This window comes from Scomber scombrus, chromosome 10, assembly GCF_963691925.1.
Source record: "Scomber scombrus chromosome 10, fScoSco1.1, whole genome shotgun sequence".
Taxonomy (NCBI): domain Eukaryota; kingdom Metazoa; phylum Chordata; class Actinopteri; order Scombriformes; family Scombridae; genus Scomber; species Scomber scombrus.
Genome location: NC_084979.1, coordinates 26,603,530 through 26,631,434, shown reverse-complemented (window position 1 = coordinate 26,631,434; position 27,905 = coordinate 26,603,530). Strand labels below are relative to the sequence as shown.

Here is a 27,905-nt window from a genome sequence, read left to right as displayed (position 1 = left end):
CATCTTTATACAGTACAGTTCATAGCTTACGTACTCCATTTGTTTTTTATAGTACAGATAACTAACACACAATACATTCATAAAGAAAACATACAACGTATTAACTTAATCACAACGTGCAACCTATTAAAGGATATAATAAAAGAAATTGGCCTATATAAGTAAGGCGATTTGTGTAAATGAAACCTTTTTTAAAACATCTTTTCATGGTTCAGATAAAATAATAAATGACAGCAGCAGAACAGTTAGTGCTAAAGAGACACATTCCAGTTTCTCCTCAACACACATTTCTTGAATAAAATAAAACCTTTTTTTTTGGGGCTTTTCACATCGAAAATCAGCCTATAGCGCAGTCTGAAAGTAGTTGAAGTTACAGCTTAATGTTTGAGGATTTCTTCATATAAAAAGGGCGACTTTTCTTACACGGTTTCATCTAATGTGGATGTTAACGCCCTTAAAGTTGAAACTCAGCACTTTAACCTTGGAAACATTCGAACTCATGCAAGAACATTTTTGTAGTCTTCTCCTAAAACGTTTTTCTCGCTCTGTTTTTGCTCTCTGCCAACTACCTATCTGGCTCTTTAGCTGCTAAATGCTTCACTATGTTCATCAGCTGGTCTACAGCTAACTGTGTCTGTTTGTCGTTTGGTGCTGAGCACGTAGTGTACAGTGTAGTAAAAATGAGCTACCTGATGTGGTTGACAATGATGCAATGAGTGAACCAAATCAGTAAAGCTGACACAACGCTGTTCAGATACTCATAGACTGCACTGCTTGTCAGTCTTGAAGTATGCAACACAAAGACGTATCTTAAGTTTGAATAGATTTTTTTAAACTGACTGAATTTTTTTTTTTTTGTTGCAAAATCATCACAGAAAGTTTCCAAAACAATAAAGACTGGACAATAAAGCAAAGTCAAAACAGGTCCAATCACAGCCACCTATGATGAGCTTGTGCTCGTCTCTAGTCTCGGTCTCCATTTGGTCTTCATGCAGAGCTACGGTGCCAGCGTCTGTCTCCGTCAGTCTTTACAGGTAGGGGTACTGGTTGAGTTTTCGGGGGTAGGTAGAGGTGGAACGGTGGAAAGGCTGCCCCCCTAGCTGCTGCTGCTGTTGCTGCTGTGGTTGGTGGTGGTTTCCGTACTGTCCCGGAGCAGACCCTCCCAGGGCTAAGCTGCCGTTCTTTTGGAGCAGCGCCAGGGAAGAGTAAGCCCCACTCGCCCTGCCGTGGCGGGACGAGCCCCCCTGCATCTGATCCACAGCCTGGGACACGGAGGCCAGGGCGGCGGATGCGGGGTAGGCGTACAGGTTGGGGGTCGAGCTGAAGAGTGTGTTTTCGTGAAGCCGGTAGGATGAGTGGGAGGAAACGGGAGGAGGGTATGTGGGCTGCCGCCTCAGAGAAGTACTGCTTCCTGTTTGGTCGTGAGATGATGACATCACAGACTGCTGTACCTGAAACAATAAACAGACAGACTCTTTATGGGTTGACGTGGCGCAGACAGGAGGTCTCAGATAGCTAAAAGATAGATTCATATGTTTATAAACAATTTTTGTGCACTATCAAGACTTCTCTGGAACAGATCCAGATCAGATGCATTCAGCTGAAGCATATTATTCTTCAGTGGTCTCCACGTAAGAATGAAACTCCGTGCCTTAAGGTCCTGAAAGAGGCTGGTGTTTCCGTGACTACAGGAAAACAAACACTGAAGATGTGACCTCTGTGTCAAAGTTCAGCTGGAGCTTCATGTACTGGTCAGCATGATTTTATTGAGCAGAAGTGAACCCAAATGATCAGGTTCTGATTTCTCTTGTTGTTTCATGCTATAGCAACCTGACCTCAAACAGTCAGACTGCAGCTTGCACTTGTCACTTAATGTGATTAAAGGGAACGTATCATGCACATTTTCAGGTTTGTATTTAAATTCTGGGGCACAACTGCAATATCTTTGCATGATTTACAGTTAAAAAAAACTATTTGTCTTCTACTGACTCTTTATGCAGCTGCTCAGTTCAGCCTCTGTCTGATGAGCCCACTCTGTTCTGATCGGTCGGCTCAAGAGGCTACATAAACAAACAGTGGTATGATTTCACTTTTTCTTTTGTTCTTTACTGAAAATGAAAATTTAGATCAAAAATCATACTTTCACTTTTCATTTTGGAACTTTGACCATTTTTATCGTCATAACAGTACATAAAGTAAATGAAATAAAATGCATGTACAGTATATGCATACATATGCCTGCCTTTGTGAAGCACTGGTGCAAAGTCTGTTTGCTTTTAAAAGTGCTACATAAAAAAAATAAACTTCCCCCAAAGCTTAATGGGTCCCCTTTAAGTGTTTTCAGGTGACATACTACAGAAACGCAACAACATGCGAAATCAATCTTGCTTAGTATACTTGTGAAGAGCAAGTTTCAGGCTTAAGCAGACTTGAGACTTGAAAACCTGCTTTCTTTAAGAGGCAGTACCTGCACTGAAATCCTGTTACCTGACTCAAGTTGAGAGGCTGAGATCTGCTGGACGCAGCCCGCTGATGGCGCTCCGTGTTGGAGTCTGCTGGCCGACTGGACTGCTGAGACGACCCCTTCTTGGCCTTATTAGAGCCAGTTGTGGCTTGATCTACCGATGCAAAACCATACAGGAGAATGTGAGAACTAAGAAGAGCAGAGATTACAGATGTTGGAAGTAAAATTGATAATTTATCTTGATGTAGCCACATCTAGTTATTTAAAATACAGTGTAATAATAATACTAATATAATGCAAATAAATGAGGTCTTAATGTTTCAGGTCAGGCAGTGGTGTGACCCTGCAGGACCTGGAGCTGCTGGAGCTTTGTGGGTTGTGCTCTCCCCAGGCTGGCTCTTCACTGAGGGCATGATGACGGCCAGAGACTTGGTGGGCTGCGAGGAGGCCTTGGGGCTGAGGGGGCTGCTGGTGGAGGAGTCAGAGTCATGGGAGTCGTGTACCGTCACACAGCTGATCACGTTGGTCCTCTGACTCGTTCCAGAGCTGCAGGAGAGGATAAGAGAAGAGTAAGAATAACCATTTCCTCCCAATTTTTCTCAAAGTAAAAAAAAAAAGAAAAGAAGTCTACTAGTCCAGACTGTCTGACGTAATATGGAGACAAGTGCTCTAAAATGGGCCAAACAGTCAAAAATAAAAAGGAATAAGGCTCACCATGCAGCAGGGAACTTCCTGTCATCCTCATCCTCCGAGTCGCTGTGGATGGTGATGATGCTGACGGCAGGACTTGGCGTGTCAGAGATGACGATGGGCTGAGACTGGTCACCGGCCAAAGTAGAAGTGTTATGGACCACACTGGTGGCCGAATGCACTGACGACACAGGCCTGGAGGTGGAAACAGACACTCTCACACTGAATCATCTTAATCATTGAAGATGGTTTTCAATGCAGAATTACAAATATTTTCTATTTCAAGATTCTCAGTGCTTTGCTTCATTTCTCTGACTATTGTTTTGAGATGGACTACAATGGAGCTCTGTGACACAGATAAATAATATGTATCTGGTTTTGGAAACAGAGAATACAATAGAAGGATCAATTTTCTTTCATGGGGAATCGTACTGGGCATTTCTCACTATTTTATGACATTGATTGACTCATTCATCAAAAGAGAGTCAGTAAATGAATCATCCTTTGCTCAACATGTAGATGATGTGACTGTGTGACAGTCTGACAGGGTACCTGGCTCTGCTGTCAGCGTGTCGAGCCTTTGACCTCTTGCCCTGTTGGGATCTTGAGTGGCTTTGGGAGGCAGCGTGACGGCCCGCGCCAGAGTCCTGTTGGCTGACTCCATCGTACTGGCTGCCGTGACGACCCCTGAGAAAAGAAAAAATTGATTTAACTCATGTAATCTCAACTGCATCGACAGATATCACTTCTGTTGTGGTGTATATTATACTCATAATGATAATTATACTCAATAATGGCTATACTAGAGATTAAGATGAAGGGGTAAGGATGGGTTAAGTAGGTTTATTCCACACCTGCTGATTTTAAGTGCACTTACTGATTGAGTTTGCGATATTGTAACCCACAGATGTGAAATGCAAGAAAAAATTGCGTGTGAAAAAGAAACAAGCATGATGATGTATTTTGAAGAGGGAACATAAACACCAAGTACGTGACACAGGGCACAAGCCGAAGAGGGGCAAAGAAGACGTTTGTGTGTGGTATGAGAGAAATCAAAAACATGATGGGCAAGACTGCAAATACCCATGTCAACAAAGGTTAGTGTGTGGGCATGAGATCACTGTAGGAGGTCTTAAAACTTTTTTAGCAAAAATCAGCAAGCTTGTAAATAAAAAAGAGGGTACAGAAGTATTGAATTTCATTGTTCATAGACCTTGTCTGTGTGTGATCTAGGGTTTTGCTGACAGCAATAAATGCTGCTTTCCTGAATGATGCTTTACTAATTTACTAACATTCCTTATATTTTGACATTAGAGCAACCATCAAAACAACCTCTTGCGCACCTGAGTAGTCACAGGTGCATTGGTGGAGAAAACATGTACAAAAAAGAAAAGGGAATACCGGCACACTCATCCATTGCTCAATAAAGGTCCTTTAATAATAATCAGTGACAGAAACATAGTATTTATTAAAGGATCTTTAATATTTATTGTTCCCTTTTTTCTTTTTGACACTAGAACAACCCAAAGACACAGACTCTCACCTCCAGCTGGCAGCTTGTTGACCGTCGGACACAGGGGCTCCCATGGGTGAGTCGGGAACTACGGCCTGCCCGGGGTTATGGATGGCCATGCCAGGCATCTGCTGCCATGTGGAAGGGATGAGGATCTGTTGTGTACCTGCTGGCCAACCCTGCTGTAAAAAAAACACATAAACACATGTTAAAAAATGGCAAGTTGGTCTATTTCCAAAAAACTTAGTGGAACAGAAGTCGGAGATATTCTGTCTAAAAGAGACGACATGATGAGAACATGCAGGCTGTGTCATACACCAAGACATCTAGCAGGCTCCAGAAGAAGTACAAACAACTTCACCTCAGATGCCACATTAAAACCGAGCCTGTGTGACACATTGACACACTGACCATAATTGAGATTACATCGCATTGGGCCGCCACCAGAGAGCTGAATCTGTTACTGCTGAGAGAAAAATGTGCTACAAGTAAATCAACCTGTGAATCACAGCAGGTTAAACAAAGCTCAAAGAAAAACACAACATTTCACTCCTGAGCCTCTTTTGTCAGACAATCCTGCGCTAGGAAAAACTGAGAGGGTCCAATAACAAGACCACCAGCCTAAAAACTGAACGCAATGTGTTAGACTGAGATAAGAGAAATGTTAAAGCTTGTCCCACTGCTATACTGACTCTTTCTGACATTTGTTATACTGCATTTTTTTAAATAAAAATGCTATATAAAAGAAACACATCAGAGTTTTCTTCTTTATAATAAAAGTTCTCTCTATAGTTTGGTGTTGAATGCTTTTCCCACCAAAGCTGACTTTTTTGAACAATTTGAATTTAAAAAGTCTTCTTCTTATCAGCATTTTGCTGGCACATGTATTGGCACATTACTATCAGGTGTTCATCAGTGTGAACACATTATCAGGCATGTGTATCGCGTCACCCGCATCTTTGTGAACATGAAGAAGCGCAGATCTCGAAACATCTCGAGTCTGTGCATGAAATATGAACAAAACCAGGAGCCGCTCATTAAAACATTGCTCCTAGCACCAAAAACTCCAGACCACCTTTGAGTAAACACATATTTTTTAATTTTTAATTTTATTTTTAATTTCCTTTAAGTGACTGCAGACATTTGGAAATGTTCAGTGTTTTAGTGCAGTTCTGATAAAACACTATTTCAAGTTTAAGTGAAATTAATTAAATGATGAAAATTCAAGAGATCTTAGTAACAAATACTGTTATACAATTAAATTAAATCTTTGAGAAATAAGAAGGATACCAGAAGCTGCAGAGAAAAACCAGAGTGGTGATGTTCACATGTGTCCCATGCTCTGCTGCAGAATGCTGACATACGTGTTCTTGGAGGACAGACGAACATCAAGGAGAAGAAAGATAAAAGAAAAATGTTAAACTAAAGTGGCTGTTGTGCTTTACCAGCATGGAGACTTTCTGATCCAGTTGGCCGTCGAGGCTTCCACCTCTGCAGCCAACTGGCAGCGGGACCAAACCTGTGGTGCACACCAGCAGGGGGCTGAATGAGTCCTGAGTGGAAGTGTGAAGGGAGGGTAGAGGGAGTGGAGGTGTTGCTCATAATATTTACTGTGTATTGATAGACTGTCGTATTTCAGTAGTGTTGTTTCTGGAAGTATCTCATAATTGAATCGATAAGCTCGGACGCATATGGACTGGATTATTTGGAACTGGTTCTAATCTGGATCCGGTTCTCGATTCCCATCCCTAATCCCAACAGAGTCACACTACGTCTACACTACACCAGCTAAGTTTTCAAGCAGAGCTAACTAAATATCTTCTTCTTCTAAACTCTCTTCAGTTTGCCAACAAAACTGTGCATGAAGGCCAATATCTATTAAAGTAATGACTGATGTTTATTTAATGAATGTTTTCATTTACACGTATTTGAGTTTCTGTTGTCAGACAACATGTATATGAAGTAGCGATTTAATTCCCAAACTGCTGCACTGTGGTGATAAATCATTATTTTATGATGTGGGCAGCAACACAAAGAACTTCTTCACTTTTCCGCTATACAAACTCTCACAAAAACCTTTTCCAAAAGCTTTGTCCCCATAAACACTGAAACACCAAGCTGGCATTTAAATACTTTCAAACCCTGGAGGCAGTTTTTTTTTTGGAAAAGCTCAGTTTTTGGATTGAGGAAAAACACTGTTTTATTCTTTTCTAATCTGTATGGATGGAGGGCTGAAATAGTGAGAAAAAGATGAGTTTTTAAATTAAGGTGGGCTTCGGGCTGCTCCATATTCTGCTCAATGCCAAAGAAGGGGGAGTCTCTGCTTTGTGGAGCAGGCCACACCACAATAAAAAGTGTTATTCATAGTCGTTTTTGTTTTGGAGTTGAGGGGAGAGAAAGTTTTTTGGCAAGCAAATGAAAAAGAAAACATTCATGGTGAGGTTACAACAGCCACTTCCGTTTTGGATCTGGGTCCTGGGGGAAAAGATTCCCGGATTCACTGAGCTCCAAGACAAAACTCATTAAAAACTATTTTACCTCTGGTCTCTGCAATGTGCAAACACTCTATAGCAGCTTTTCATTAGCCAACATGTTTTAGCCAATGCTAAAGTGTGACACTGATGTCACAATAAAATTTAACTAAGTTATTAAATTAAATCAAATGAAAGCAGTGTTTCTCTGCCTTCTCTGGTTGTTGTTGAAATCTCTTGTCCAACCTTCTCTCTGCAGATTCAGGCTGATGCTGACTAATTCAGTAAATGGATTCAATACTGGGATTCAATAAAACTCCCTTAAACTCAAACCTGCGTACCTGAGCCAGCATGCTGGGCTGGATGTGAAGAGGCTGTGACGACTGGTTCTGGGGAACTAAAGGTACTGAGTTGTCCATCCTCACAGGGTAACCAGAGGGCTTATTGGATGTTTGAAGACCTGCAAGGAGAAGATGGAGGCAGATAATAATATGTAAAAGAAGAAAAATACTTCATATAATACAGAAAAAATGTGTGGAGTCTGACGGACAAATACATGTTTTAAATTCTAGTTATTGCCGTCATCTCTGTTTTACAAGGTAAGTGTAAAATAAGATTTCTTTGCTTTGAAGTAACACTAACATCTTGCTCTCTCACCCTGGATGGTAGGCGGGCAAACGATGAGTGTTTGCTGGAATGGTTCAGTTTGGGTGCAGAGCTGGGTGGGTCTGGTCTGAAGGGGTACACCCTGCTGGGCCAGACCAGGGATGTTTATGGTGGCCTGCTGATAGAGGCCGGGCTGGTAGTTCAGCAGCGGGACGTTACTGCTGAGAGACAGAGACTGGCCTCCTGTAGAAGCCATCTGGAAGACAGAAAAGAAAAGACAAAAAAAGACTATTATGAGTCAAGTGCAGTAAGAAAATCCAGTCGTCACATCTTGTTCTATTTCTATTATGCAGTTGAATGTGTTTTAATTTGCTCTTTAATTGTTGCACTTTTCAACAGTTTCATAATAATAGAAAATATATCTGGCTTAATTAAATTAATTAAAATTACTATCCTGAAACATAACAGTTAATTAATAATGAATAAAAACCAGGCGGGGAGTTCCGGTCCTCTGAAATGATGCCAACGCGGAAGTAACTTAAAACTGCATTCTATCAAAAGGCCACCAGGGGCCACCGTTTTGGTGTCAAAAGGACTTCCGTCTCTATACAAGTCAATGGAGAATTCACCAACTTCTCACTTGATTTATAACCTCAGTAAACGTTTTCAAAATGTGTTTATGGTCTCAATCGCTAGTTTAAAGCCTTCTTCAATGCAGTATGATGTTCATTTGTGAAATTTTGGCCTCCCTGATTTTATATTTGACGGTAAAGCAGGGTATGCATTAAGGCGTGGCTACGTCGTGATTGACAGGTTGATTGGTTCACAGGTTCAGGAGGGCGCCTCTTGCTCCTCCTGATGCCCATATAAGTAGAATCCGTGTTGTTTTTTTTACCCGGCATGCACCGGAAATTTTCAATCTTGCACCGGAAATTTTCAATCTTGCTCCTCCTGATGCCCATATAAGTAGAATCTGTGGGGTTTTTTTTACCAGGCATGCACCGGGTAAAATTTTCAAGATGGCGCTGCCCGGATCCGAAACTATTCCCTTCCAAGCAGCAGTCCACAAACCAATGGGTGACGTCACGGATGTTACGTCCATTTTATATACAGTCTATGATAAAAACGCTATACAGAAGGCAGCCATTAATGCAGATTGACTGAACTGAATGTGACTGATTGATGCAGATTGATTGAATTGAATTGAATCATTTTGAATCTCTAATATGGAGCCTTAACTGCTCAGTGGTGCAGTATGAGAAACAAGATGAAACTGAGGCATTAAAGGTATAGTTTCAACCCTGAAAGACATGATTAATTTGTTTACCAAATTAAAAAAAAAGAAATGCATGTCTTCATCCTTCACAAGCACAAAAAGAAACTCATAAATCAGATCTAATGCATAGAGAAGAGTGCATGTTTGAAGCACACAACTGAAGATAAATGAAGCCTGAGAGCTCTCACTTTACAACGCTCATGATATAACCTGAAACAACTAAAAACTGGATCAACAAGAGAAATGTTATATAGAACAGAAAAGACCCTGAGGCAGATTTAAGGTGCTGATCCAGACTCACCTGATTGTGCTGGTTCAGTTGGCTGCTGAAGGTGACTGTGAGGTTGGTGGCTGCACTTGGGGTGTTGTTGCTGGCAAACATATTTTTTCCATTCTCGAAGGCGCTGCATCTGCGTTTGCATATGTCCATATTCTGGAAGCAGGACTTCACGCTGCAACATGAGCAAAAACACAGGAGCTCAATCAATAAATCAATCAATCAATCAATCAATTAGTGGAATCATGGGAACACAATCACTACAAATGATCATCAGTAAAAGAAAATAGCATCAGCAGAGTTGTTGGCTTACTGTGAGCTGTGTGGGAAGTGCAGCAGGTGCGTCATGGTAACAAAAGGGTGATTCAGTGTCTTCATGGGCGTGATCCGTTTGTCTGCGTCTAGTGTCAACATCTTCTTCAGCAGGTCTATGAACTCGCGTCGGTCGGCCTTCTCCGCCAAAATGTCGGTCCCCTCCAGGTTTGTCATGTTCACCTGCAGAGGGACGGGAAATCGGTCAAACTGTAATAGCACAGTGATACAGCGTCCTGCCTTGCATCCCTGGAGAGGGGAATTTTTAACCCTTTGTAGGAAAGTGCTACTTAAAAATGATTTATTTGCTTTGAGGCCATGACAACATTAAACATGGATTTAAAATGACCTTAGATTTTATGTTTTACAGACCTCTCCAGAGCTCATTTGTTCAAAACCTTTGTTTAAACATGTTAGAGACTCATTCTGTTCGTGTACAAGATGAAAAAATCAGCTCAACTTCAAAAATGTCTCCAGCAGGATCTTTTATGTCAGCAGTGATTTGTGTTATTCTTCATTTATACACTAGCAAAACCTGTATATATAGCAACCGTAACACAATCTGATGGTCTTTTTGTGAATTACATACCTCATATAAGTGGTAAAGATTGCCCAAAAAGTTTGGGTTAGATAGATTTAGTTTTTGACCAGATATCATGACACAAAGTGACCTCTACCAAACAGTTGAGCAGACCTACAAAGGGTTAAAATAACTAGTTGCAGCAACAATAAAACAGTTGTGTAAATGTTAATCTGAAATCAAACAGCTCCTTCCTCACCTGCATCATATCATCGAGACAGTTGAAGATGTATTTTCTCGCCTCCTTTGACTTTATCCCCATCTCTGCCTCGTGCTCCGAAGGTGTCTGCAGAGAAATAACCGCAACAACACCTCAGTCAATGCACATATTTTAGGTTTACTGCAGATGAATGTTGTGTTGTGTGTCGTCTCTGTGGACCGACTCTCCGCAGAGAAGCTTACTTTGAGTCTCCAGAGGGGGTAGCTCGAGTCCGGGCCTCTGTTGAAGAAACGGCTGGTCTTGGTTCCTGCACTCAGCAGGTACTCTGCTGGAAGACCCTGCGTCTGGGAAATGTAACGAATCTGAGGAAAGCAAACATAAAAAAGGTAACAATGTGTGACAAATGTTCAATCTTGTTACCAATATCTTTGAGGAGTAGCAGTTAATTATGAGTGGTTGTGTTGACCTGTGAGGGGGGCTTGATTGATGAAATGCAAACAATCTGATGGGTAATTATTGTCGATGGACTCTCACATTTCCCCACACACATTTTGAAATATTCTAATTATTTATGAGCAAGAAAGGCATTTTTCAAGTATTTTTCTGTGGTTTTTTTGCCTTTACTAGATAGCAATATTGGTGATTGCAGTTCATCATCAGCATCTTAACTCCTAAACATCTGGGCGCCGCAAAAAAGCAAAACACAGTTTAAACTCGTGTTGACACCTCAACAAAGTTGCTATGAATGAACTGTCATCAACAGTAATCGCCCCTTTTCACACTTTGTACACATTCACATTCACAGAGAAGGTGATAAAAGCAGCAAACAATGATTTACATTAATGATTAATATGCTGATTTTTTTATGAAATTTTCAAGAATTTAGAAACAATGGCATTCACAATTTCTCAGAAGCCACAGAAACATCTTTAATTTGCTTGCTTTTTCTGATGAACAGTTAAAATTGGATGTTAGTTGCCTTATATGACAAAAACAACACATATCCATATTTGAGAAGCTGGAACTATCATCTGTTTGGCATTTTTGCATTGAAAAATGACTGAAATAATTAATCAATTATCAAAATAGTTTTCTGATGATCGACTAAATGTTGAAGCTCTGAAACAAACAACACATAAGGTGTTATTTTGTGAGCTTTACAGTTTCTGAATGGACAGAGTCAGCTGTTTCTCCTTGTTACCAGTCTTTATGCTAAGCTAAGCTAAGCAAAGCTAAAGCAAAGCTATGTGGCTTAGCATAAAGACTGGAAACTTTATGCCAAACTGCTTCAAAAACAGACCTCAGCGAGTAGTATTGTCCTTCTCATCTAACTTCATGCAAAAAAGCAAATATGCAGTTTTCCTAAAATGTCAAACTTTTCTTTTAAAAATCATGTTTGTGAAATGTTTAAACGTGTGAATGCTGCTTTACAACCATTTCCTATAAAAGCAGCAAATAATTGTAACTTTAAAGCATGTATGTGTGAGCGCTGCAGCTGACCTGATCATACTCTGAGGCTCCAGGATAGAGGGGCCATCCCAAGAACAGCTCCGCGATGACACACCCCAAAGACCACATGTCGATCGCCTCACAGAAAGGAAGGCCCAGAATGATCTCTGGAGCTCTGCAAGCACATCAGACGACATCACTGCAGGTGATTTACTGTGCTGTGATTTACTTTACTGCACCGTACAGTCTTACCTGTAGTAGCGTGACTGCAGATATGTGGAGCAAACAGCTTTGGACACGTGGCTGGCGGAGCCGAAATCAATGACTTTGACTCTGTACGGCTGCCTCAGAGGGTCGACCAACATAATGTTTTCTGGCTTCAGGTCGGCGTGGATCAACCCGAGGCTTTTCAGCTTCATCAGCGCCGTGGCGACCTGCTGCAGGATCGGCCTTATGCACTTGAGCAGCAGAGGGCTGAACTTGCTGTGCTTCAGGAAGTCGTAGAGGTTCTGCTCCAGCATCTCAAACACAAGGCACGTGTGGTTCTTGTGCTGGAAACACTCGTATGAGCGGACAAAGTTGAACTCATCGGCGTTCTCTGTGCTCAGCCGGCTAAGGATGCTTACCTACAGTATATTACAGGGAAGAAGGAGAGGAAGATGTAATTATGTCTTCAATAATGTAGAAAACATTAGATCACCACATTTTCTTTTAACCCCTTAAATCCTCTGATTTTTTGCCTACATACCATACTGTTAATTTTATTATTGTCACTTTTTAGAATATATTAGGCTTCTCATAAATGGTAGTTGCACGATACATGTTCTAGGACAGTTTTCATAAAACAACTTACAGCTTCATGCAATTACAAATTGTATGTTTATTTGTCTGTAGGTCTGCAATTTTCAACGTAGAACAAACATCTTTATGTTGAATGGATGGATAGAGGAGAGTATCACTGTTCTAGTAACATTAGAACGATGTTTATGGGTCATCCTGAGCTTTAATAATGAAGAATTTTTGTCTCTCGTATCATCTTTTGTCTTAATTATATTTAAAATAATCATGTTGTAAGTTTTGGAACTAAAGCTCTCATAATGCTTTGGGGGAAGCAAGAAGAATACAGTCAGTGAGTCACCTGTTGACTTCTTTTAGTCTACATTTGTTTACATTTGGGCTAATTTGCATCATGAAAAGTCGTGCAGAACATGCTTCTCAGTTCCTGTTTGCACTGCACACACAGATGTTATTACTCAATTATCACTGAAATACTTTTCATATATGAAAAATATGTGATTATTATCAGGCAAGATGAGCGTATATATAAATATATAAAAATAATTTTTTAAATATAGATTTCTATGATTTCTGTTTTATTCAAGAACCAAGAGCAAAGGGTAAAAGAGTGTGAAACGCTTTTCTATCTTGAATGTTGTCTCTTTTAACTGAATGTTGGGTTTTTTTTGTCTGTTATTTCAGGTGTCTTAGCTTATAAGCCCTATGAGAAACATCTTTTTATTTTGCCAATGTGTATAAAATACATGTGGCTTGAACAAATAAAGCAAACCTGGATCTCAATCTGAATCTCTGTATCTACCTTGGAGCTCTACTTCTTTTCAACACAACACACTCACTTCAATTTGACCTTGCCGAGCGTAAGAAGGATGATTCTTCAAGATTTTGATCGCCACTATCTCATTTGTGCCACGTTTCCAGCATTTTGCCACCTGGCCGAAGGTGCCGCGTCCCAGGAACTCTAGCACCTCGTAGCTGTTGGACATGGAGCACAGAATCTCGTGCTGGACCAGCTGGTAGTCGCCCTCGCTGTGGGAGTTGCTGCTCTTGGTGGTGGAAGTGGAATGTGCAATGGACTGAGCTGTGGTGGTCCCCCCTCCACCACCGGTGCGGTTTGACACGACGGGGGCTGAGAGCTCCTCCAGTATCTGGACGCTGTCGCTGCTGTCCACCTCCTCGCTCTTCCGCTTCAAGCTGTACTGCTTGTGGTAGAGGTCGCACGGCTGGGAGGAGGACTCTGCATCCTTGATACGCCGGCTGGAGGAGGAGGACGACGAGGAGGATGAAGGAGGTCCGCGGACGCTACCTGTGCTGTCTGCTGCCCGCACCACGGTCTGCTCCCTGGACCCTGCAGTCGGCGGGTGCACCTGGTTGGAGTTGTACACTGGGTTGAAGTTGGAGCCAGAAGTGGAGGGTGCAGTTCCCTGTGTGGGGCTCTGCTGGTAGTAACCATTGTCCGCCAGCTGGTTGGACACATCCCAGGCAGGGTTCTCGACTTTGAGCCTCTTTGAACGAGAATAGGCACTGGAGGACACAGAGGGGGAGGAGAAGACCTGGAGCTGGGACGCCATGACTGTGGACAAGATGGAAAATCATCAGCAGCCATCAATCAGACATCTACAACACCTTGAAACAAGAGAAATGGGTCCAACCAATGCAGCTTACATGATTTAAGATGGCAGCCTCTTTCTATTACTTTTTTAGTCCCCTGTTCAAACCGAAAATCATGTTAACCCTCACAAGCTGCTTTTACATAAAATACAGCTGAATAAGTTCTTTTTTGGTCATGTTACAAAGATTTAAGTGGTAGATTGGTGCAAATTAGGGTGGTGATAAGGCCTTAACTAATGATTACTTTCGATTAATCTGCATATCATTTTCTAAATGAATCCTTTAGTCTATGAAATGTGAAAGAATTTCAATCACAGTTTCTTAAAACCTGCAGTAATGTATTCAATTTGCTTGTTTTGGCTGAACATTCTGCAATTTTTGCTTTAAAAATGACATGAATGATCAAAATAGCTTCAATCCATTTTCTGTTGATCGTCTTATTAATTAATTGTCGCAGCCCTATCTGGTGATATTCTACATTTTTGTCATTGTCCACAAATCCCATGAAAACTGAAAGTCATGATGTGTTGGACCATCTCCTAATACTTTATGAGTATACTCCAAAGAATCATTAAAGTATAAACCTTTATAAAGAGGTCACAAATACTTTGTTTCTTTTTTTTTAAAGGCTCCTTAGTTTCCTTGAACAGCTGAGCACTGAAGTTTTTAGAAAAGTTACTCAAACAGGAATACCACCAGTAAAACCTTTTGCTGGGAGCTATTTATATTATGTTGTATTTTGCACATCCATGTATATAGATGCACTATGTATTTTATTCTATTTTTCATTCCTCTTTATTTAATTTAATTTATTGTACATATATACACATCTTAAAACATGTCTGGAGGGGATCTTTAATAATGCAGTTTAATTTATAAGCTCATCATTGTGTTATGTGTTATTTTATATAAAATTGTATTCTGAATGGTAACCAAAGCTGTGAAATAAATGTAGTGGAGTAGAAAGTACAATATTTCCTCTCTGAAATGTAGTGAAGTGGAAATATAAAGTAGCATCAAATGAAAATACTCAAATAAAGTACTTTAATATCGTACTAAAACACAATACCTGAGCACATATACTTAGTTATTTTCCACTGCTGGGTTACACATTATAATAATACTACTATTAACAATGCAGTGTAATTCAGAAGCTCACCATTATGTTCGTATTTTCCTCTCTGAAATGTAGTGAAGTGGAAATATAAAGTAGCATCAAGTGAAAATACTCAAATAAAGCACCTTAAAATCATACTTAAACACAATACCTGAGCACATATACTTAGTTATTTCCCACTACTGTCTACCTTCATATGCCACACTTGGATTACACATAAATAATAATAATAATAATAATAATAATAATAATAATAATATTTATTTTTTTAAATACCAATGAATGCAGTCTGTAAATCAAAGCACTGACTTGACTGACATCACCTGTGTTTGATGAGTGAACACTGATCCTACATGAGAGGCCTCCTCCTCATCTTCTCCTGCCCGGGCTGCAGGAGGTGCTGCAGCGGATCAGCCGAGCTACTGCTGCTGCTGCTGCTGCTGGAGCTCCGGCTGGATGAGCGCTAAGCTAAATGCCGGCTACAAGCACCCCGAGTCATACCTGACTCCAGAGTCACATGGCCGTGTCAAGCAGGAGGAGAGATGTGCATGATGTCCTCCTCTAAATGTCAGATATTATGTCTCATCTAGAGCGCAGTCCTGACAGAGACGGAGCTCCATCACCGCGGACTGACTGCTCGCCGTACTTCCTATCCTGACGACGTAACGGCGAGACGTGACAGACGTCAGCGGCCGGGAGACCGTTGGCATGGTGACAAAGATGGAGTCAAATATGTGAGTACATATTTTAAAGTTGTTTTAACTCTTACATGCTGTCAAATTTGACCCGTTTTGACATTTGACAGCTGTAAAAACACACCAAATGTCGAGTTTTCCTAAAGTGGCTCAAATACACAAACATTATAATATTGTTATACGTTTTGTACAGATTGACCGGCTGTTTCTGGTCAAATTTGACCCGTATATATTGGCATAGCTTTTTATTAAATGGCTAGTTAATAGTTTTAATAAGATAGTAGTTATGAGGATTTCTTTTTATTATGTAGCTGTAATGACTGATGGCTCTAATAGTGGTTTTACAATAAACCCCACAGCTCCATAAAGTTCTTGTAATTTTTATTTTAAACTAAAAAGGGTTCATTTAAATAATTATTGCTATGTTATATTTTCATGTCTTAGGTAAATAGGACATGATATTGTGTGATAGTGGGTGTTTTTTCTTCAAAAATGAGTGGTGTAACACCTAAAAAATACTCTCTCTGCTCTCTGAAACATTAATCAAGGTTTAATCACATGTTTTGATCAGTCAGTCTGTCATAATTGCAAATTGGGCATTTTGTTTTTTTCCATACTCTATTAAACACAAATATGTTCTTTATTCATTTTTTCATATTGTAGGTTTAAGGCATTATAACTTCTGAACCACAAATCAACCAAAAATACATCATCAGATAACCACAGATACATATGTGATTAATCCTCAATAAAGCTTTCAAAAAGCAGAGTTTATTTTTTTAGTTCTTACAATAAAACAAATCAACTACTTCAACAAATTATATTAAAAATGAAGAATAGACATTTTTGCATGATGATTTTTGAAATTTTGCCTAAATATTATGCTACAAAAATGTTTAAAAAAAAACGTAAATATTTATATATTAAATATTTGTGTTTATTCTGGGTCACATTAGATGAAGTCATCAAATTTCAGGCTAAAAGAAAAAATAGTTTTTACTGTCCTTAGATGTAAAAATGGGTAAAATTTGACCCTGAACACAATGTAAGGGTTAACATGCATGTCAAGCTTGTTTTGTGACTGACCATTCTCACATATCGACACAGGAGGGCGCTGTTGTCTCAGCTACAGTGTGTATGTGTGTGTGTGTGTGTGTGTGTGTGTGTGTGTGTGTGTGTGTGTGTGTGTGTGTGTGTGTGTGTGTGTGTGTGTGTGTGTGTGTGTGATACAGTCAAACTTTACACAGACTCTCAGTGCATGTATGTAAACACAATGTTTATTTTAATTCATCTTTCATCAGGACTCCTGTTCATTCAGATATATTAGCATTTGTGCCTCTACAGCATGTAAACAGCAACATAAGCACTGCATTTCATAGTGGTACTGCAAAGTACATTTTTAAACAAAATTACTCATTATTACCAAGACTATACCAGCATAGTCAATGCAAAATATCACATTTCATATCAAAATAAACTGTCCATGAATAGAGATAACTGTGATTTCAACATGTCGGATTGGTGATGCCGATAACTAATGATGATATGACACTTTTTTTTTTTGTTGAGCCGTACAAACATAGCAGAATTCAAGTTTAAGTATGAAATATAATGGGAGTAAATGCATGCATTACACATACAGGAAAAAACAACATTAATACACTGTAAAGCATTGATGAACTTTCTTCAACCAATTATGAAACTGAAGACAGCAAACAAATCATACTTGATACAAAAAAATAAAGAAAAAGAAACAGAACAAGTGCTTTTTTAAAATCAAAGATCAATCTAACGCTGTACAAAAATGCTTTATTTATATAAGAGGAAAAGACCAGCAATTCCTCACAGAACAAAACAGCACAAGATTCTTGCAAGATATGATGCAGCTATCCTAAACAAAAGAACAGCATTAAAAAAAAAAGTCATGATTATTAGACTTTCCACTAAATCCACACTGTGAAGGTAGGGTATAGTAAGAATGTGATCCTTTTTTATAGCTTGTATAACAGAGTACAGAATCAGGTTTCTCCAATAGGTAGTGGTTCAACATTTCGAGGATTTAGGATCACTTGTGACTGTGTTTGGAAAGTGGCGGCTTGCACTTTTCAAGTACTATGTCTTCCGTCCTCTGCAGACGCTTGGCGGACTACCTGAAGGAGTGTCGGAAGTGCACACTCCTCCGTTTCAGCTTCTCTGGGTTGTGTGATGCCATGTGGGAAAATTCTCGGAAGATGTCAAGGTATGTGGCGTCACCTGATGACGAAAAAAGAAGGAAAAAAAGAAAATTAATGATGAAAATGATAAAGGCATGCTATTTGTGCATTTTAACTTTGAAAAAAGGGGGGGGGGTACTGGCATGACCCCTTTTATATACAGTCAAAACATCTGTTATATATGAAATAAGGGGAAAAACAGAAAGCAGAGGGTGAGAAAGCCTCGTAAATGGAGGGGCAAAAACAGGCTGAGGCACCATGAAGCCTCCCTCTTTCAACTTTACAAATTCTGAGGCTTTACTTTTCTTGTGGCCATGGCAACCGCTGAATCCACGGACATAACAAAAGCAGTTCAACTCCTTTGTGTCCCATGAGAGCTCCCAGGCTCGGCTAATTAAAAAGGGGAATGAACATTCCTGGCTTTTCCCTGTGTGTGTGTGTGTGTGTGTGTGTGTGTGTGTGTGTGTGTGGGAAGGAGGCTGAGAGATCACTGTGTATAAGCCTTATAGTAGATATGGTTTCTTGGTTACATGTTATTTAACCCCCTTACTCAGTATTAATAGATGGTTTAACACATTAGCCACAAGCAGATATAAATGCAGTCTAAAGGATGAGTTCACAACTTTTCAAGTGTGTCCTAAAACAAAAGTCAGGAGTCCAAATTGACAATTAAAACCTGTTTTTCTTGCTGTAATCATTCCTCCTGTTCATACTGACCATTAGAAGATCTCTTCATAATGCACTTAACTTACAATGTAAGTGATGGGGGACAAAATCCACAGTCCTCCTTCTGTGCAAAAATGTATTTAAAAGTTTATCTGAAGCTAATATGAAGCTTCAGCCGTCCAAATGAGTCAAATCAAGTAGATATCTTTCAATGTTAGTCTTTTTAGTGCCAAAGTCCCTCTTTTTGTTACTATACTCCACACCACAGCTCAACAGGGAAACACAAAGAGGGAATTTGATGCTACAAAGACTGTAAATGTGTCAGAACTCAGACTGCTGAAGCCTCATATAAACTTCACATCTACTTTTAAATGCATTTTTGCTTACTTTGAAAAGCACCTTGAAGGGGAACAGGAGGAATGATGACAGCAATGGCTTTATGTATTATATGATTAAGAAATATTTAATTAAACTAATAATAAAATAATTTTTCAACTACAAAACTATAACTGCAAATGTTTGGAGACACCTTGCCAAGCCAATCCAAACCTTTGACTGGCACTGTTCAGTTATTAATAAAGTACAGATTTAGTTACAAATATTTGTACTTCACTTTCATGACAACTGAATAAACTCTGTTAGTATGTTAAGAATAAACCTTGAAGCTCAACATGTCTTTATCAGTTTTGAACACATCTATAAACTGTTTTAAAACCTGTGAATGTTATTTGAAAGAGATAACTGAAAGGATTCATTCATGTGTGTTATTATATATTATTAGATATTAGAACTACAGCTAAATTATTTCAATATTATAGTGTGTTATAAGTAATGACGTATTTTTTTATACTGTTTTCTTTGAACCAGAGCTAAAGATTTTAAAGCGTCTTCAGTCGGAGTGAAAATCAAACTCTCTCCACAATCTCTAACATCATGCATATTCAAACAAGTCATTCATATTCTATTTAGGACAATAAATATGTTACGATGTCATGCTGTGAAAATCAGAGTTATTTGATCTATAATTAGTGCACCAGCAGTGCGTGAAGCTAGTGGTTTGTTAATACTGTTAGATGTAGTAAAGAAGCTGTCAAAGTGTCTAAAAGAGGAATTAGGTGAAGGAAAGAGGCGAAGGGAGAAGTTAGTTTTTTTAGTCACATCTTCTGTTTATTTTCAGATTGTTTTTTTTTAGAAGACACTGGGAGGAGATTTTGAACAAAAAAACAGTCAAAACCAAACATAGGTAGTTAAGTGTTAGTAAGCACAGGTACTGTATATTCAGAGACACACGTTCTCTTACAATATTCAAATCAATTGTACAGATAACAGTCAGAGACAGAAAAAATACAAGAAAGTTCAAAAATTGCATGTTAGAAGCAAGCAGTTAAAGTGTTAATAGTTTTTAGTTTATATACACAACAGTCGACTCGATGACCCACTGACTGATAACACTGTAGACACACCGCACTGTACAACACATAATCCTTCAATGGCCTGATGCAAATCATTGTTTGGTCAGTGATGGCATCATTCATGTCGTATAATCGGCTTCCTGTTAACTTTCGTAAAAAGTCTGTGTGTAGCCACCAAACACACATGTACTGCAAGAAAAGGCTGGATTGAGAGAGAGATCGTGTTTTTCAAAGTGCTTTAAAATCGATCGCTGACATGAAAGAAGGGAAAAGAGACACTGCCACATCCTTTAAAATAACATATCACCGCTTTAAGACTCCAACCTTTGCACTTTGTGTCTTGACAGATTTAAGTTGGGGGCTGTACGAAAGTTATTAGCAGAGTGGTTTGAAATTACTTGAACATTTTCACGCAATACATTTAAGGCCTGACTGTACCGGCATTTAAAACTGTCAAAATCAATAGTTCAGTTCACTAATGGGAGCAAAATGCAGGAGACTGTCGTAGTTTATGAGCTGTGTTGCATTGTTCACTGTCAGAGTTTAGACTTGCTGCACAAAGGAGGAAATTATCAGACAGGAATCAATGGTGCAGATACGCACATCTTTTGAATAACCTGCATGAACTCATTGTCCAATTAGCGGCAAGCTTGCTAAGTTAGCAAGCCCGCTAGCTCAGATATCTTTTTTCCCCATCCTGAATGAAACTCTAATGAAATTATCTAGGTTGTAATCTAGAAGGGATCAAATATTTGCAGTGTTTACTGTCAAGTTACATCAAAATAGTCAAAACTTGTTTTTTTTTCTTGGTTTATCTTTGCTTTATGTTATATCTCTGGGTTTTTAAGTGTTGGTCAAAAAACAATGAGCCATTTAATGATGTTACCTCGGGCTCTTGGAAATATTCTTGCAGTTTTCTTTTTCTATTTACCACCATTATAGGTAATTGCTAATTCCACTCCTAAATTATTGTTCAACTCACATATAAAGCTTGACGTCAGGGTTGAGTTGAGACATTAGAGGTGAGGATGTAATTAAGTCTGAAAGCAAATATTAACAACTGTGGGAAAAGTCTTGCTTTTTCAAAAAGTCAACATGAGCACCAGACCGCCTCCTCTCAACAATAACTTTCATACAGCCCCTTATAAGTAAATAAAACCCCTTTGGAATCATGATCAGCTATGAGAAAGGTAAAAACTGTCTGTGGTCTTTGGTTTGAACTAAACCCCAAAGTCACTAATATCTGTGAAAGACAAGCAACATCTTTGGGAAAAAAGTAATTCATTAATACTGTTCCAACGCAGCGATTTGTTACATAAGAAGCCGTTCAATACTTAAAAATGTTAAAAACATAGTCAGTGGTTTGTCCATTTGGGGCTATGAGTGAGTGAAAGGATGAATAAATACAGTTTTAGGCAGCGTCCAGCCTGCCGTGTTCATTGTCATCAAGCCTTTTGCACTCGCATCACCCAGCCAATGGAAGACAGCGGGGAAAGTTCATTTCATCCATTTCTGTCTAAAAACTTAAGATAGTGGCTCATGAATGTAATTCCATGCACTGTTGTTATGATTTGGCAGCATATAATATGGATATTAACATTATTCAACAATACTAAATGTCAAATATTCACATACACTGGGTACAGAAGTAAACAAAAGCAACAGAGCTTAGGAAGACCTGGGCAACAGCCACCCATGCACTATAAACAAAGAACAAATCTAATATAGGCCTAGTTGTGATACATCAGATTACCATAAACAAATGTTTCAACAAACATTTTAACATACAAATACTGTATATCAAGTAACACAAGTTAGTTAAGTGTATTTTATCAAAAAATGTCCATCTTCCACTGCAGTTCGTACTGCAGAGTTACTCCAAGTGATTAAATATTATGAAACTGTGGAGTATTGGCTCTCTTTCTCATAATGAGAATATAACACTGGCGCTGTGTGTGTGTGTGTGTCTGTGTGTGTGTGTGTGTGTGTGTGTGTGTGTGTGTGTGTGTGTGTGTGTGTGTGTGTGTCTGTGAGTGCTCAGCAAAATAAAATCTAACAAAATATATCCAGCTTAAAAAAATACCATCTGCATTGTTGTGAAACATAATACAAAAAATACAGATTATCTGTACTGAAATAATCATTGCACTATTGCTCTGGACGTTTTGTCATAAATAAAAACAAAAGCATTTCAAACCTATTCCTGAAAAAAGAAAAGAAAAAAAAAGAAAAAATACAATAACATGAGAGCAAAAGAAAAAAAAAAAGAAAAAAATTCAAATCACTGTTAGTAAGAAAAAGTGCAAAATTTCGCTTTTAATTAAACATAAAAGCTTCACTTGACCAATCTCTCGATCAATACAGAGAAATGATACTTCTTCTGTGATCACTCTCTCTTTAGCCTCAGTTTCCCCTCATGTCACCGTCACAAATATGAATTCACGAGATCCGATTTAGTCGACCTCGAACAGGCGAGCGAATCGGCTGCACCTCCCTGTACTACAGCGTCCTCTGTGCTACATACTGTATAAAGTATAGCATAAGAATACAATAACAACTCAGTTACATAAAGAAAGTAAACTTATGATTATTGGGATGAATGAGCTGTGGCAGGTCTTTGGTTCAGAGCACCCTGTGTCCTCTAATTACTCCAAATGTACGACACGATTGGTCCCAAATACACAGCTGATGACTTTATTGGTGTCTTTTGATTGCTTGACAACAGTGCTGCTGGATAATCTTTTTTTAAAAAGTGGCTAACCTTTCCCTGGCAGTGATTTCCCAAATCCTATCAGCACCTCACTACGCTCATCTCCACTGATTTTATTTATTTATTTTGGTAACTGTAGGATTCGACATCATTAAAAAGGAAGTTAACACTGAGTTCTTGTGTGATCCTGAGAGGAGGGAGCTGATTTTGCTGGCAGACTGTGATGGGGGGAGAGGAATTATTCTGGATATATTTCATGTAGAGAAGAAGATAATCTGGTGGTCAAAAGTCTCTTTTTTTTTAGAGAGAGAGAGAGGGGAAACCCCCCATCAGGCCTCTCTCTCCAGTCAGTCAGTCATATATCTACTGGCACCCCCTGTACTGGTTTCACCTGACTGGACGTGACTCTAGCACTGTGCTATATTAAGACAAATAAACTCCTGAATGCATTTCTTATACTGCTGTTCAGTGGGGCTGCTGGTTGGGTATTGACCTGGTTGACCAAAGGGTCCCTCCGACTCCCGCATCTCCTCGTTCATCCTGGCCAGACGCAGCCTGAAGATGAGAGAAATAGAGAAGAGGAGAAAAATGTAAGAAATTAGTCAGAACCGAAGACTAAAAAACATATAAACTATAATTTTCTTATCGTCATGAAATCTTAAGTGCAGAGCCAAACCATTAACCTGCCTACAGGTACAGTGTGTGTTTCCAACACCAACGCCTTTTACATTCGACAGCTGTAAAAACACCCTACACACATTTCTTTTATCCAGACTTTTCCTAATATGACCCACAGTATACAAAAATGGAAATAAAATGCATCTTTTTTTTTTTTTTTTTGGTACAGCTGACACACATTTTTTATATATGTGAATGTACAAATTTGACTTGTGTTTATTAAAAAATAAAATAAAAGTCAAAAATCAGCATTCAAACATGTTGTTTTCATCATATTCTATAAAATGTTCTCCTGGACCATAAAATAGTGATTGTGAATGTATTCAAATCAAACATTTATTAATGACTGATGGGGAATTTCTGAATGTGAATTGGTGTAGAGACTAATTATGAGTCAGAATAAGAACAGTATTTAAGGGTTAAAAACATGTCAACGAGCTAAACCTTCATGCCAAAAGATTATAGTTAATGCATTTTGCATCTGTCTGCACATGAGCGGGAACACTGGTCTATTTACAGAGCTTCACTGACTTCAAAGAGCTTCAGTACAAAGTCACGGCTCTGCGGCTCATGCTCAGTGGCGTCTGCCTTACACAGAACTGCTCTCCTGAGACTGAAAATCTGATTCCTGTTATTTGTCTTTGGAGCCGTTTCTAAACAAAAATACAGTAACTGTAATCTGCATGATGAAAGGACATGTCACTCAACATGTTTTTAATAGTTTTTTGGAAAACAATGGAGGTTTTCAGCACGGAGGAATAAGATATTTCAGGCTCTGGAGACGAACACTACACTTATAAGTAGATCAGTTCATTGTCGGTTTGGCTTTGCACATGAGATTTGTGGACAATGAGAAAAATATATAAAATGGAAAGCTTGTAAGGAATGTAACATACAGCGTGACTATATCTGCATTGGCCTGCTGTACAGCTATACTCAAAGGATCATGGCCGTCCTCATCTCCGTCATTCTGTGTGGCTCCCCGTTTGAGGAATAGACACACCTGCCTGGAAACACAAAGGAAAAAGGAGATTAATGAAAGGAAACGAGGTCTGTGCCTCTACCTCTGTCATCTACCTCAGCAACATAAAATAAATAGTTCAGATGCAGCTGCAAATTCTGGAAATCACGTTTTTATGAAACTAGAAGCTGTGTGAGAAGTGGTTTAGACATGTTGATGCCACACATGCAGCTTTTCTGCCTCATGACTCACCCCGTGTGTCCCAAATATGTGGCATGATGCAGGGGGCCCCGCCCTCTCGCGTCTCTCTGATTGACGTCAGCAGCGTTCTGCAGCAGGAACTCGCAGGCTATCAATGAACCCTGAAATAAAGTCACAACACCAGTCAGCTCGGCACCGACGACAAAATATCAGGATTGATCACGGCAGTAAATCAATGTTTAAATAAATACTGACATATGACATTTTTTTATATATATTTTTAGAATCGGCAAGAGTTGTCACCAAAAACTAGGCACAGGTCATGGCAGAGGCATACATGACTGCACACTAAGCTCCAGTGATTTTATTTATATAATCAATGTTTCAATCACACTTGCCTTGAAAAAGTACGAGAGGTCAAAGCATTGGTTGTATAATGAAAAAATCATTGTCATTCATTCATGGCTGACTGCCAATTAAGAGTCCATTCGAAAACAATAAAAGGGTTGTATAATTGTATATTTTTTTATATTTAATTCTCTACTCTGTGGCAGCTGGAAGGGAGCACAAACTAACATACATATAACAGTAAATATTTGACTGATTGATTGATCAATAGTTAGAGATATTATAGAGACATTTAACTCAAAACCACAGAAGTCAACCTCATGGTGGCGCTAGAGGAAAAGTCCCTCGCAGCATCTATGTAAGATTTTAAAAGTTTACCTTAACAAACTATTACATTGTGATGCTGAAATGTGACACATATAGAAATCAATACATTTTGTGTTCACTTAACTCCCAAATTTGTATGAGCTATTTCATTTCAGTATTTTTGTTATTAGTATATAGTAATTTCTGCTGCTTCTCGGTGGACTGACTCACCCCTATGACGGCCTGTATGAGCGGCGTCTTTCCTTCGTCCTCCTCGTGGACCAGATTGACGTCGGCTCCGTGGGCCAGTGCTTCAGCCATGACGGGCAGGTTGCGGGCTTTTGAGGCTTTGTAGAGCAGCGCTCCAGGATGAATGTCCCTTATGTCCTCCGGGTCTGACGTCTCCGGCTCGGCCTCCAGCTCAGCCTCGCCACTCGAGTCCTCGGACACTTCACACTCTGAGGACAGTGAGAGGAGAATGAGTGAGTACTCTTCTAACAGGAACATACAGCTGATTACACAAAGTATGTACAATTATTCATGTAGCTGTTGAACTTAAGGAGGAGAATTAAAAGATAAAACTGTAATTTTTCTGCATTTTTCCTTTCATCCCATGCAAAGATTGAAAGCAAACATAAGCTCTTAATACTAAAATCTTTAAAATATGACTCAAATAGGGGTAAAAAGTGTTTTTGTTAGGAACTACTTTCAGTGGCGGATTAATAAACATTTAGTGCTCTAGTGAGTATTTGTGGTGTTTATGGGATTGACTGAAAATGAAACTACAGTGCCTGTGTTCATAGTAATGAAGGGAAATGTCACCTAGTGCAACAGTGTAGCTCATTGATGTGTTTTTAATCGTTTTTGGACAACAGTGGCGGCACTCTATAGCACAGAGGAATGAGATATATCAGGGTTTGGATACACAGATTGCATAATTAGTTCTTTTATGGGATTTGTTGACAATAGAAAAAATATAAAACTATCACCAGCCTTCTTTAATTTATTGATTTCATTATGCATCCCTTTATGCCGACAGTATACACACATAGTACCTACAGGGCTGTTTGGACTCACCCTCCTCTGTAACGCTGTCCACCACCGAGCCAAACACCAGGATGTCTGTGCTGCCGTCTGTGCTGCCTCCTAACCCGCTGTCACTGCTTAGGCCTGCCGGACCAGGAGACGCCAGAACATGGACACATTAGTTACCGCTATCTCTCTTTCAGACTGACCAGTATTGTTTAAAAAAAATGTACGAACAGAGTGAAAAACCCCCCCACAAGATTCAAGCATCTTATCCACAACAGACTGTCAAAATAGCGAGTCGCTTACTTCGAGGTCCTGATCCCGTATCAAAGTAGGAGAAGAGAGAGTCCAGCTCGTCGGGACAAAACAGGGAGTCTCGTCTGAATTTAGCAGCAGCTGTGAGACAAACAAAAGTCATGATTTAGAATTCAGAGAAAAAGTGCTAATAAAAATAACAACTTCATTTGTATAGCACCTTTTATACAAGAAATGCAGCTCAAAGTGCTTTACAATAAAATACATTATGTATATCAAGTGCTTCACATTAAAAAGGGCCTAAAAGGAGCATAAAGCAATGTTAAAAAAAAGAACAATTAATGTAATATAAGATGGAAAATAAAAAATAGTACTAATTTTAAAATAGTAAAAATAGTACAAATTGAGTAAATCAAGTAAAATACAACATTTTAAAAGAAGTTTAGTTGTGCATCAGTGTGAAGATGAAAAGTGAGTTAAAAGTTAAAGTGAAGAGCTTTCTTTTAAAAATATTTAACGAGTTAGCCCCCCTGATATCTAAAGGTAGTTTGTTCCATAGTTTTGCGGTTTAATTAACAAAGGTTCATCCTTGATAATAACAAGCATCACTAATAAGCTCCACTTTGAACAAATACAGATCAGTACCTGCGGAGAGGGTGGACGGGGAGATGCTTCCAGGGTCTTGTCGGTATCTTCGCCGTGTTTTGGGTACCGTGGTGGCGCTGTTGTGCCTCCGACACTTTTTTACGCTCCACCGCCGCTCCGACTTCCTCTCTCCGTTGATGAGTATCTCTGTGGAGCCCAGCTTCTTCAGGAATTTCTTCTCTACGTACTTTGCCTTAATCCAAGCCTCTTTTTCCTGCCTGCAACGGGAAAGCACAACATATGACAGATTTTAGTGTTTGAAAGTAAAAATGTAATTAAATAAGGCATGCGATTGTGTTTATACTGTATATTTGAGCTATATTTATATTAATTCCTACCTTGAGCTGGACGGTAACGGTTTCTTTAGACCTTGTTCTTGGTATGAGCCTTCATAGATATGGTTGATGACACTGTTTCCAAGCTCACACATTAACTACAAAGTTAAGACAAGAGACATGATGTTAA

General features: G+C 39.2%; 2 protein-coding genes across 2 annotated transcripts in view; both read right to left on the bottom strand.

The window, feature by feature from the left end:
• Positions 1 to 967: 967 nt before the first annotated feature.
• On the bottom strand, positions 968 to 14,164 carry hipk1a (homeodomain interacting protein kinase 1a). The gene is made up of 15 exons (XM_062426978.1): positions 13,433 to 14,164; positions 12,051 to 12,424; positions 11,850 to 11,973; positions 10,592 to 10,711; positions 10,389 to 10,475; positions 9,611 to 9,792; positions 9,322 to 9,472; positions 7,796 to 8,000; positions 7,480 to 7,598; positions 4,698 to 4,849; positions 3,707 to 3,841; positions 3,179 to 3,349; positions 2,817 to 3,010; positions 2,488 to 2,618; positions 968 to 1,451 (listed from the first exon to the last, which is right to left on the bottom strand). Exons 1-15 carry the CDS (start codon positions 14,162 to 14,164, stop codon positions 1,029 to 1,031), a joined length of 3,300 nt encoding a protein of 1,099 aa, XP_062282962.1. The 3' UTR covers positions 968 to 1,028.
• Positions 14,165 to 17,895: 3,731 nt separating this feature from the next.
• acap3a (ArfGAP with coiled-coil, ankyrin repeat and PH domains 3a) overlaps positions 17,896 to 27,905 on the bottom strand; it is a 79,927-nt gene continuing 69,917 nt past the window's right edge. The window contains exons 17-25 of the mRNA XM_062427985.1: positions 27,779 to 27,873; positions 27,441 to 27,658; positions 26,847 to 26,936; positions 26,589 to 26,690; positions 25,743 to 25,969; positions 24,909 to 25,018; positions 24,592 to 24,702; positions 23,511 to 23,572; positions 17,896 to 18,269 (exon numbers count right to left, since the gene is read on the bottom strand). Coding sequence (XP_062283969.1) covers positions 18,163 to 18,269; positions 23,511 to 23,572; positions 24,592 to 24,702; positions 24,909 to 25,018; positions 25,743 to 25,969; positions 26,589 to 26,690; positions 26,847 to 26,936; positions 27,441 to 27,658; positions 27,779 to 27,873 — 1,122 coding nt within the window. The 3' untranslated portion in view covers positions 17,896 to 18,162. The remainder of the gene's footprint in view (positions 18,270 to 23,510; positions 23,573 to 24,591; positions 24,703 to 24,908; positions 25,019 to 25,742; positions 25,970 to 26,588; positions 26,691 to 26,846; positions 26,937 to 27,440; positions 27,659 to 27,778; positions 27,874 to 27,905) is intronic.

Coding starts and splice junctions, on each gene's coding strand:
- hipk1a (XM_062426978.1), bottom strand. CDS start 14,164: ATGGCGTCCCAGCTCCAGGTCTTCTCCTCCCCCTCTGTGTCCTCCAGT. Junction 10,476..10,591: donor ACCCCCTCTGGAGACTCAAA/GTAAGCTTCTCT, acceptor ATTTCTCTGCAG/ACACCTTCGGAGCACGAGGC. Junction 7,599..7,795: donor TTGCCCGCCTACCATCCAGG/GTGAGAGAGCAA, acceptor TTCTCCTTGCAG/GTCTTCAAACATCCAATAAG.